Source organism: Anomaloglossus baeobatrachus, chromosome 4 (assembly GCF_048569485.1).
Source record: "Anomaloglossus baeobatrachus isolate aAnoBae1 chromosome 4, aAnoBae1.hap1, whole genome shotgun sequence".
Taxonomy (NCBI): Eukaryota; Metazoa; Chordata; class Amphibia; order Anura; family Aromobatidae; genus Anomaloglossus; species Anomaloglossus baeobatrachus.
In genome coordinates, this window is record NC_134356.1 from 392306921 (window position 1) to 392319901 (window position 12981).

The following is a 12981-nucleotide window of genomic DNA, read 5'->3' on the forward strand; positions in this document are numbered from 1 at the left end:
AGGTTAACATGGCAATGATAGGCACCCACAATTGCAATCGTGGGGGCTGATCCAGCATTGGACGGTCTATTAACCCCGTTTTAACCACTTAAATACTGCTGTCGCTGTTGGCAGAGGTATTTAAGGGGTTAACAAGCCCTGATCAGTTCAGCGCCATTAAAAAGCCACGCTGAGGAATAAGGCATTATCAGTTGTCATTAAATCGTTAAAAAGAAAGTAGTAATTTTGTAACTACATGGAACCTTAGATCAGCACATTAAATTTCACATTTAAGATTATTTATTACATAAATACATACATGTCCAGCTACAGGCCCGTTCTACATCCATTAAAAAAAATTGTATAAAATCCATAATCAGTAAAAACATTGTGACTCAGAATAACGGGTAAATATTTACAGATAGGTTTGCACATGCCGAGGTCACTGAGGTTCACCCAGTTTACTCTTTCATGTGTCTAGTACAGTCAAGAAGGGTTAGTTTCAGTATTTTAATCCTGTAGATCCCAGTAGATGAGTTCAGAATATGAAAAGTCATGTTATGCCACGTGCAATGAGATTGCATTTTGTTAGCACTCAATTTTTTTTCTGGAAGTTTTTACATCAAAATCTGCAATTCTGTTTTGAATAATGCATTTTTGTTGCGTTTGTTTCATAGCTCTTTTTTATGAGACATTTTTGGTACTGACTTGAATTTCTGCATTATTTTAGCACATGTAATTGGGATTTTGCATTTAAAACCACAATTTGCACTTTTATCATGTGATTTTTCAAGATCCCTATGGGAAAAGCAAAAAAACAAAACAAAAACCCACACCATTCAACAAAGTCTTTAAAAACAAAGTGGGCATGAGTTTTCCTGAAATCACATCCATTTTGCTTGCAAATTTAAATCCAGCATCTATGCCATATGAGGACATAGAATTGAAAGTCAGTCGAGGCAAAGAAAATTTTGGGAGAAACAAAGAAGGAAAACAGAAATCATTTGGCGGTGGGTGTGATGAGAAAAAGAACCAGCCTTCTGGTAGTCCAGTTGTCCTTGAGCAATATAGAGGATTTTTGTTTGACTGGATGTGTAAGGTTAGATTGTACTTTATTATTTAAGACTATTAAGAAATTTGCCATGCTCCTCTCCTCTTGGCAATAGCGTTTCACCGCCAATTTTCGGTCCCCTTTTTTCCTGTTAAGAAAACAAAAAGTAAATAGATGTAGTGTGAAATCTGTACAAACATTAACAAATGTCCATATCAACATAAAATGGTGCTAAAAACTTTGTTGACATTCTTCCAAACCTTTGGAAGTAAAGAGTTTTCAACGTATTTCTTTAAGGTTTGGAGTCATGTTTTCATCTCTCTAGGCACTAGCCCCTCTTACTGATATAGCTTGCCAGGTGGAGAAAGGTACTAACCTCTCACTGTCCAAGAATCAAAGTGTGATATCAGTTACTAATACAGGCAACAAAATGTAACACAGTGTGACTACAGTTGTCAAATGTTCTGAAAAAAATTCATTAACCCCTTCACGACCGACCGATTTTTCGCTTTACGCTTTTTTTTCTTGCCATTCTTCTTAACTTTTTTATTTTTCAGTCAATATGGTCATGTGAGGGCTCATTTTTTCCGGAACGAGCTGTACTTTTAAATGAAACCATAAGTTTTACCATATAGTTTACTGGAAAACGGAAAAAAATTCCAAATGCAGAAAAATGGCAAAAAAGTGCAATAGCACTATTGTTTTTGAGATATTTTATTCACCGTGTTCACTATATGATAAAACTGATGTGTGGGTGTGATGCCTCAGGTCAGTTTGAGTTCGTAGACACCAAACATGTATAGGTTTACTTTTATATAAGGGGTAAAAAAAAAACCAAAAAAACAAATCGGACGTTTGTCGTTATATTCCGTGACCCGTAGCGTTCTCATTTTCGGGATCTATGGCTCAGTGATGGCTTATGTTTTGCGTCTCGAGCTGACGTTTTTAACTTGTCCATTTTTGCGCAGATGCTACGTTTTGATCGCCTGTTATTGCATTTTGCGCAAAAGTTGTGGCGACGAAAAAAACGTAATTTTGGCGTTTGGAATTTTTTTTTGCCGCTACGCCATTTACTCATCAGATTAATCGATTTTATATTTTGATAGATTGGGCGTTTCTGAACGCGGCGATACCAAATGTGTGTATATATTTTATTTTTTTAACCCTTTAATTTTCAATGGGTTGAAGGGGGGGGGTGATTTGAACTTTTAGGTTTGTTTTTTTTAATCTTTTAAAAACAACAATCTGATCGCTCTGCCCTATCTGCTGATCACAGCTGCAGAGCTGTAAACAGCAGATACGCTCACTTTCTGCTTCACTCGGCTCCAGGCCGAGTGAAACTGAAAGTAATTCATGTGTAGTACAGGAGTCATCACATGACCCTGTGCTACCATGACAACCACCGGAAGTCATGTGATCACATCACAAGACTTCCGGTATCGGCCGGTAAGTAAAAGTTTATCGCCGATGCCGTTATAGTGGTATTGACAGTGCCATTTAAGGGTTTAAACGGCACGAGCAGATAACTATTCTGCTCGTGCCTAACAGGCACACATCTCAGCTATGAAAATCAGCTGAGATGTGCGCCTATCGCGGCATGCTGCCGCCGGCAGACCACGGGCAGTAATATTATGACCGCTAGGACGTAATATTACTGCCCGCGGTCGCTAAGGGGTTATATTGAATTTTGGGGTGCTTGATGACAAATTTTATATATACAATTTATATATATACACACACACACACACACACACACACACACACACACACACACACTATAAATATATTTTATTTATTATTTTATCAGGGAGTGACCTAGTTTAGAGGTCTTAAAAAAACCCACAGCTTACATCTAATGTATAAGTCAATTTCTGCAAATTCAAGAGTCCACTTAACCCCCCAAAAAATTACTAAATAAAAATTACTAAGAAAGGCCCAAACCAAACAAACAAATAGAACAAACAGTTCTAAAACTACCTTAAGCATGCCATCTCGCTCCCATTTGAACTGTCCACAGGTACTAGAGGAGAAAAAGAGAACAGAAATTTATATTATTCACTTAAAAGGAGTTTGTCCACTGCTGGAACAACAACTTCTCCATCCCGGTTTCTGCCAACAAAACACCTATACTCTACTCCGATGCAGGCAAATCAGACACCTAAGGAAGTGAGAGCTGCAACTACGCTCACTTTATCCAAATGTCTTGATTTGAACAAAGGAGGGGAGAGCAAACACAGCGCTGATTTGCAACAGAGATCGCGTGATACGTTTACAAGATCCCCGGGAGAGACAGTGCCGACATCGCTTGAATGCCGCTGGCACTGGAGGCGATGATGTTGGGGTGAAGCAGTGATAAACAGGGTTGTCCCGAGTAGTGGACATACCTTTTAAACGAAACCCTGTAAAGTCGACATTGTAGAATTTTGGAGGCCTGTGACCACACAAGTCTATGCAATCTATGGGCATGTTATAGAACAGGAGAAGCTGAACAGGTTGATTTATAATTTTATGCGTGGGGTAAAATTGAAATATAATTAAAACTTTTTTCATTGATATCACTACTCTATGCTTATAAGAGTGTGTTGTACTATTCAGCCTTCCCTGTATCAGTTTATATATGGAGATAGCTGACAGTCACCAATTATGAATGCCCATTGGATTCTAAAACATATAACAGAATGGAAATTTTAACCCCTTCACGACCGGCCGATTTTTCGGTTTGTTTTTTTTTCCCCGCCATTCTTCTTCTGAGAGACGTAACTTTTATTTTTCAGTCAATATGGTCATGTGAGGCCTCATTGTTTGCTGAACGAGCTGTACTTTTAAATTAAACCATAAGTTTTACCATATAGTGTACTGGAAAACGGCAATAAAATTCCAAATGGAGAAAAATTGCAAAAAAAGCGTGATAGCACTATTGTTTTTGAGATATTTTATTCACTGTGTTCACTATATGGTAAAACTGATGTGTGGGTGTGATGCCTCAGGTCAGTGCGAGTTCGTAGACACCAAACATGTATAGGTTTACTTTTATATAAGGGATTTAAAAAAAATGGGAAGTTTGTCCGAAAAAAGTGGCGTGCGTTTTACGCCATATTCTGTGACCCATAGTGGTCTCATTTTTCGGGATCTATGGCTCAATGACTGCTTATTTTTTGCGTCTTGAGCTGACGTTTTTAACTGTACCATTTTTTGCGCAGATGCCACGTTTTGATCGCCTGTCATTGCATTTTGCGCAAAAGTTGTGGCGACAAAAAAAACAATTTTGGTGTTTGGATTTTTTTTGCCGCTACGCTGTTTACTGATCAGATTACTTGATTTTATATTTTGATAGATCGGGCGTTTCTGATAGCGGCAATACCAAATGTGTGTATACTTTTTAATTTTTTAACCCTTTAATTTTCAATGGGGCGAAAGGGGGTGATTTGAACTTTTAGGTTTGTTTTTTTTAAAACTTTTTTTTTACTTTTTTTTATTTTACTAGTGCCCCTAGGGGGCTATAGCAATCAGCAATCTGATCGCTCTGCCCTATCTGCTGATCACAGCTACAGAGCTGTAAACAGCAGATACGCTCACTTTCTGCTTCGCTCGGCTCCGGGCTGGGTGAAACTGAAAGTAATTCATGTGTAGTACAGGAGTCATCACATGACCCTGTGCTACCATGACAACCACCGGAAGTCATGTGATCACATTATGTGACTTCTGGTATCGGCCGGTAAGTAAAAGTTTACCGCCAATGCCATTATAATGGCGCTGTCACATATTGACAGCGCCATTTAAGGGGTTAAACGTCACGAGCAGATAACTATTTTGCTTGTGCCTAGCAGGCACACATCTCAGCTGTGAAAATCAGCTGAGATTTGCGCCGATCGCGGCATGCTGCCGCCGGCAGACCGCAGGCAGTAACATTATGACCACTAGGACGTAATATTACTGCCCGCGGTCGTTAAGGGGTTAACAAATAAATTTCTATTCATTTATTTCTAATCTACTTGTCTGGCACAGTTTTAGAAAATGCTGTTGACAGATTAGCCACCTTGTCCAACATAAGTTACCTCTTTTCTGGTTATGCTATACGTGCTAAAAAATATTTTAAATCACTTTAGTCTGGTGTTATACCTGCAAGGTTTCTTAGGTAGTCGATCTAGTGCAATAGTCCTATTACCACATGGACACTTGAAAAATCGTTTCACAGCATCATGCCAATGGAAATCATGGTTTTCACTAACACATGTGTCCAGGGGTTTGTAATGCGTGTACTTGCACTGTAAAGAAAGATGAACTTATAAGAGATCATTATCAAAATGACATGTCCATAAAACACTATATAGAGAGTAATGTTCTAGTTCCCCCCTATGCATGCAAAACTTTCATTCCCCTACATCAGTTTATAGCTTAGTGCATGTATGAGGCAAATAGACGTGCCTGAATGCTGTTAACCCCCAGGGGAGGGAACAGTGAGGTATGGAAGTATCACCTTCCAAAAATACATTTTTATTCTTACAATTCAATTATTCTGGGAATAAAAGGAAAGATTGCTGTTCATATCCAAAGACTGATAATGCGTCATGATCATGTCTTCCATTGATATAAATTCATTACATCAGTGTATTAGAGAAATGCTAGTAAAAAGTCATGTTCTTGTGTAGGCAAAACACAAGTTGTCGCCTCTCACCCTGTACACACTCACCGTTTTGCAGCTCACCACACGACATTTCTGTTCCCTTATACTTTTCATCTTCTCTTCCATTTGCTCTTTTTTCACGAGTGGTTCAAAATATTTTTCTTGAATTTCAGCTTCAGCCTAAACAAGGAAACATTACATCTGAAAAGTCGTAACCGTACAAGATCAGCAGGCCGTTCAGTGTAAGGCCTTGTGCACAGTGCATTTCTGGTAAGCATTTAGCAGCAAAATCAAGATGGTAAATGTGCAATAAAAACCACAATGAAAACTGCAAAAAAAACCCTAAAAATATGCCTGGGCTTCACCACACCCCAAGAGTATACCAGACAGACTTATGATAATGTCTCACCATCTATAGTGGAAATCCATGGAGTAGATTAAAAAAAATCACTCATTTTTCTTTTTGTCTCCTGAATCCAATATAACATATCAATTACAGAATGAGCCAATTTGGTTAATAAGCCAGAAGAACTGATGCTGAAAAATAGGATCACTTCTATACAAACTGCTTGCCCAACAGCTAGGGGGGCGCGTTCATTTGAGAAGCACTGGTATTAAGAAATGGTCATTTTCACTTCGAAAATTAAAAAGCACTCCCAAGGAAATGTTTAAAAAAATCTTTTAGCCCCCTTGTAACATTGTTGACACTGACACAGCACCAGTGTATTATACTGTCCAAGTGCCACCTTATCTTAATAAGGCTAAGTTCACATTTCCGTTGTTTTGCATCAGTCACATGCGTTGCTTGACGCATGTGACTGATGCGTTGTACAACGGATGACAACGGTGACAAAGACAAGAATTTCTTTGTCGGACTCCGTTGTGTGCGGGGGGCGGAGTTCAGGAGGCGGAGCTGAGGACGTCAGTGCCGCGGTCTGCACGGCTGGGGACAGGTGAGTGTCTACATGCGTGTGTACATGTGGAGTGCGGGAGGGGGCGGAGCACGAGGGGGCGGAGCCGAGCGGGGCCGTGGAGCTGAGGACGTCAGTGCCGCGGGGACTGCAGGGCTGGGGACAAGTGAGTGTGTGTGCGAGTGTGTGTCTGAGTGTACACATGCGGAGTGCGGGAGGAGGCGGAGCCGAGTGGTGAAGTGTTGGCCTCCTTGCACACTGTATCCAGGGTAAATATCGAGTATAAGCAAAGCACTTTTTGCTTGGTTACCCGATATTTATCTTGGATACCAGCTCAGCGCGGGCTCCCTGCACCCGTAACCACTGTAAATATCGGGTAACTAACCAAAGCGCATTGCTTGGTTACCCGATGTTTATCCTGGTTACGGGGGCGGGGAGCAAGAGAGCGCATGCGCAGCGAAATCCTACGGATCGCGCTGCTCAAAAAACGTTACATGCTGCGTTGCTCCGGCCCGGCGGTCAGTTAAAAAAACGACTGACCGTGACGCAGCGGATGCAACGCAGCATCATCAGTCACAATCCGTCACTAATAGAAGCCTATGGGGAAAAACAGGATTCCTGCAAAATATTTTGCAGGATACCGTAATTCCTCAAGGCTACAGATTGTGACTGATACAAAACAACGGAAGTGTAAACTTAGCCTAATACAACACTTTGTCTTCTGTGCCACGTGACCGCCAATAAGACTAGCCAGATCACACAGTCTTGGGTGCACCAGAAGGCATCTTCTCAGTATAATCCTATGAGACTAACATCAAGAGAGTGAGTTGAAAAAGCGACTTTGCATCAACATTGCAATGTAGCCAAAACATAAGACTTTTTCTTGGGAATACTTCTTTAATGGGAATGTGGTTGCCATTTGCCGACAAATCAACGAGATTATAAATTTGACATCTGTAATGTGTGTTAAAAATAAGTGCTGTTTTCTAAATGTGAATTCACACAAACTCTTAACATGTGAAATGAATAAGATTGATGTCAATAGAATTGTACCAGTCAACAGGTCAAGAACTGGGATATATTGGAAAGAAGTCTACAGCTGATGTGATGGCAGTAGGTACTAGGAAGGACAATGATATTTCTATTACAGGGTCGTAGGAGTCAGTGTGGCAAGCAAGAAGCCAAAAAGGTAGCCCATGAGGTCTTATATTTAAAAAGAACAAAACTGACACTTAAATCCAACCTCACCTAGTGCAGCAGACTGGCCATAGTGCCCAGGCTGATGACTGGGCACCATCTACAGGATAAGCCTCAGAAATGAGCCATTAAGAAATAGATGGTGGCTCTGCTGATGATTCGCGTTTCATTTTTTTTTTTAATCAGATAAATTTTTATTTTTCACCAAGTATACAAAACATGTGTTATATTTTCAGCAATAACGAGCAGAACTATAAACTTTTCCTCCCCAACATCCCCTCCCCCTCCCCCATCAGCGTACATATTACCCATATCAATATCAAAGATCTTACATTTTAACCCTTCAATAGCATATATTGGAATGTATAGAACTAACTATCTCTGCCCATAGTCCAACATCTCCCAACTCTAATATTTATCCATATTGCAACCACGGATTCCACAATCTATTAAAAAGTGCAAGTTGTTTCCTTTTCCCATATATGCTTCTCTCCATTCAAACAATATGATTAACATATGCGACAAATTCCTCTCTAGTCGGTGAGTCCCCCTGCATCCAGTGTTTGGCAATTACTTTCCTTGCCGCATACAGCAGTCTGACTATCACTATTTTAAAATTGTTGTCTAATTTCTTCCACGTAACCTAGAAGACATACCAGGGGTTGTCTGGGAAGTTTACATCTATAAGCTCCTTCTATTCTATTAAGAACAGTTATCCAAAAGGGTGCCAACCTGGGGTACATCCACATCATATGGAAAATGCCAGCACCTTACATCTAGGACAGTCGGAGTTACTCCTCAATCCCATTTTACACATAATTAGCGGGGACCTATATGCCCTATGCACCACGTAGAGGTGGGATAATCTTGCTGGTTCACTCATTGATAATTTTGGTATCTATTCCAAAACACTATCCCATACCTCCTCAGTGATCCCGTCTATCTCTGCTTCCCATTTAGTCCTAGTGTTTACAGGGTGGTCAAGCAAATATGTATGCAGTAGGTCCCTATATATAGTAGATATGATTCCTCTTGTGGGTCCACTACTACACACCATATTTCAGTACTAGGTCTGCCTGTACCAGCAATGATTGCTTAACCCCCTGAGCCACCACTGCATGCGCCAACCGTTTATACTGGTACCACCCAAGTGGGAATATCCCAAACTCATCCTGTATTTGTGTAAACGACTTCAGACGTCCCTGGCTAAGAATTTGCCCCATATACCTTTACGTGCCCATTCCTTAACTTTGCCTATCTTGTATACATCATAGAGCAGTTTTCATTGTCCCACAACGGAGAGAATTCAGTTATTGCTGTAATCCCTCTTATTTGCTTGATCTTCCTCCAGATTCTATTCATCAAGCAAAGTGTGGGGCTCGTTTTTCCTACTCTCACAAATGATCCGTCCTCCAGTCCGAACACTAATTGTTTCCGATGCAGAACATGCCCTAACAGTCTGGATGCTGGGTCCACCACCCTAAAATCTGCCCATCCCCTGAAATGTTGACTCTGAGATGCCAGATAATATATTCCCGGATTGGGTAGTGCTAGCCCCCCCCTCATCCTTCGGTCTCTGTAGCGTCTCGAGTTTAAGTCTGGCTTGTTTGTTCTTCCATATTAGAGCACGGAACATGGAATCAATCTCCTTAAAGTGACTCTGAGGGATCCAAACAGGAGAATTGTGCAACACATCGAGTATCTTGGGCATAAGCACCATTTTAATAAGATTAATCCGTCCTATTACTGATAAAGCTTATTCCAAGCAGTTATCTTACTTCACAGTTCTTTCAGCAAAGGGACTAGATTAATAGTAATGTAGTTCCCAATTAGCATGGATACCTGAATGCCCAGATATCTAAACTGGTCCACAACCCGCAGTCTGTTGACCTCATCACCCAGGATCGACCTATCCACTCCCGCGTCCACCTGAAACAGATTCGATTTGGTCCAATTGATAGTCAGTCCAGAGATCCCCCCGTACTGCTAGATCACCTGCATGGCACAGCTCAACGATGCTACTGGGTCTCCCAGAAACAATAGAATGTCGTCTGCATAGAGGGCTATCTTCTCTTCTAGATGGCCATATACAAATCCCTTTATGTCTCTGTTCTGCCGTATAGCAGCCGCCAGTGGCTCCACTGCCAGAGCAAAAAGGAGAGGCGAGAGCGGACATCCTTGGCGAGTACCCCTTTGTAAATCCACCGTGTGTGACTTCGCGTTTCATTTTATATCATATTTGTCTGATGCATGTGGATTTGTTACTAGGGGAAGAGCTGGCGGTGTGGGCATAAGACAAGCCAGCGTAGGTAGTATGATACACTGTGTAACACTGGAAACCTGGCATCTATGTGAACATTACATTGACAGGCACCTAAAGAAATATTGTTGCAGACTAAGTCAATGCCTTCATGGCAGCAGTATTCCTTGATTGTAGTAGCCTTTGCATTTAAAACCCTGCAATAACGTTCTGGGATGGTTTGAGCAACATGACAAAAATGGATCATACAGCGCCATTTAGAATTATTTTCTAATTATGTAACCAGATATAAATCAAGTAGTTGTATACCTCCTTAAGGACACCAGTGTGCTTAGATTTGGCTCTCAGAATCTTCTGGAACTCTTCAGACTGCATGTAAGCAAGTTGCTCTTTATGTCGTTTCATTGCCGGTTCATTCTCATCTGCAGCTAAGAGTTAAAATGTGATAATTATTTTGTGTCAACAGCAGCAGGATTTTACAGCTCTCGTGAGCTTAGTTTTCTTGAGTCAAATGTAAATCATGTCCTTGGTTAACAGGCCATAGACATAAAAAGCAATAGGATAAAGAGTTGCACACCAGTCACAATGTATAGGGCAATAATGAAAAGCAGAACTGCTATGGGAATACTAGACTGAAAAATATAATGGACTATCTGAAAAAAGTGAAAAACATGAAAATGGAATGTGCATAACTGCTATGAATAATAGGAATGAGAGATGTTTAGACGTACATTCTTTAATTAGAATGCATTTTCTGTCTGATGACCCTGCCCTACCCATAGCCATGTGTCTTATTTCACATATATAGCTTGGTCCCTTGCTTCCCATACAGAGCAAGTTTTTAACTGCAGGTGAGGTTACACATAGGTGAGGTTACACATAGGTTAGGGACCCCAAAAATAGAGATTACCTTGGTGTTTGGTTTTGGGGCTCCTTTGCATTGATCAATACAATGGCTAATCATCTCTCATTCCTATTATTCATAGCAGTTATGCATATTTCATTTTCAGGTTTTTCACTTTTTTCAGATAGTCCATTGTATTTTTCAGTCTAGCATTCCTGTAGCAGTTCTGCTTTTCATTATTCCCCTATACATTGTGACTGGTGTGCAACTCTTTATCCTATTGTTTAGTTGTATATTTTTGAGTCTTGCACCCTGTTCACACCATAGGTGTTCCAGATGTACATTCTTTAATTAATAGACATAAAAAACAACTGTATGTAAAAAAAATCCAGAACATTAATCCAAATACTACAACCCCTTTCCAAAAAAGTTGGGACACTGCAAGATATGAAGAAAACAAGAATGCAATGGTTTGGAAAAGTCTCATCGCCACAATTCACCACAGAAAAAAGGACACATATTAGAAGGCAAAGAGACTTTTTTTTTCATTTTTAAAAATTAAGTTATTTAGAATTTGACGGCTGCAACACACCTGAAAAAGTAGGGACAGGGCATGTCTACCATTGCGAAGAATCACATCTTTTTCTTTTACAATAATCTGTAAACATCTGGGAAGTGATGGGACTAATGGCTGGAGTTTTGGAAGAGCAATGTTGTCCCATTCGTGTCTGATGTAAGAATCTAGCTGCTCAATAGTCCTGGGTCTTAGTTGCTGGATTTTTCATTACATAATGCGGCAAATGTTTTATATTTGTATAAAGTACGGACTGCAGGCGGCCAGTTTATCATCCGAACTATTCTTTTGTGAAGCCGTGCTGTTGTGATGGATGCAGTATGTGGTTTAGAATCATCTTGTGGAACTATGCATGGCATTCCTTAAATACAAGGGGCTGCTGATAAGTCTTTGGCTTTACCCAGAAAGAAACAAGATAGGATGATAAAACTTTACATTTATTCCACATACTCTCCACTGATGTCAACACACTTCTTACATCGGTATTCCAAGTTCTGTAAGCCTAGCAAAGTAAAAGGATTTTGGTTGTGCCTCAAACCAGGCATCTGTAGCAGCCATGGCATCAGAAATGGTGTGAAATTTGGTACCCTTGAGGTGGTTTCTTCAGGTATGGAAACAGATGATAGTCGGAGGGAGCTAGATTTGGTGAATAAAGGTGGGTGGTCAACCAGCTGGAAGTTTTGCTGTGGTCGCTTGTGCAGTGTGAGCAGAGTCGTTGTTTTGGAGGAACAAGATTCCTTTGGACAGCTGATCGCGCCTTTACGCCTTCCAGAGCTTCCTTCAACCGGTCCAAAAGTTCCATGTAATACCTTGCATTGATGGTGGAACCTTTTTGAAGGTAGTCTGTTAGCAACACACCCTCCTTATCCCAGAACACAGACGCCATCACCTCAGTGGCTGATTTTTGCACCCTGAACTTCTTTAGACAAGGAGAACCACTGTGTCTCCACTCTTCACTGCTCCTTGTTTTCAGGGTCATACAAATAAATCCAGGTCTCAACCATAGTGACCAGTTGATCCAGGAAGTTATCAGTCCGGAAATGCTGACAAATGGACCAGGAAGTTTTCACTCGCATGTTTCTCTGATCTGGTGTCAAACATTTGGGGACCCACTTTGCAGATAGCTTCCTCCTGTCCAAATGTTCACAGATGACGACACAAACATGATCACAGGAAATCCCATGTCGTCTGCTACTGCTTTAGCTGAAATTTGTCGATTCTCCAGTATGAGGTTGTGCACAGCATTGACGATCTCTGGAACAACAACCACTCTCTGTCATCCAGGATGTTCCACATCATTAGTGCTGAAGTGGCTTGTTTTAAATTTAACTCAGTTCTTAACTGTGGAATATGAAGGGCATTGATCCCCCAATGTCTGCGACACATCACCATGAATATCCTTCGTGGACTTTCCTTGCAGAAACAAGAATTTTATCACTCCTCTACTCTCAGTTGCTGTGGATAGCCCATTAGACGCCACCATTTTGTTTTCCCATGTGCGTGGAACACTGTTGCCATAAGCAACAAACACAGAATTTTGA

At 40.7% G+C, this 12981-nt stretch overlaps 1 protein-coding gene across 1 annotated transcript in view; it reads right to left on the minus strand.

The window, feature by feature from the left end:
- Positions 1-302: 302 nt before the first annotated feature.
- Positions 303-12981, minus strand: part of MCM10 (minichromosome maintenance 10 replication initiation factor) — a 116216-nt gene continuing 103537 nt past the window's right edge. The window contains exons 16-20 of the mRNA XM_075342589.1: positions 10332-10450; positions 5721-5834; positions 5150-5295; positions 3008-3050; positions 303-1178 (exon numbers count right to left, since the gene is read on the minus strand). Of these exons, the coding sequence (XP_075198704.1) occupies positions 1095-1178; positions 3008-3050; positions 5150-5295; positions 5721-5834; positions 10332-10450 (506 nt within the window). The 3' untranslated portion in view covers positions 303-1094. The remainder of the gene's footprint in view (positions 1179-3007; positions 3051-5149; positions 5296-5720; positions 5835-10331; positions 10451-12981) is intronic.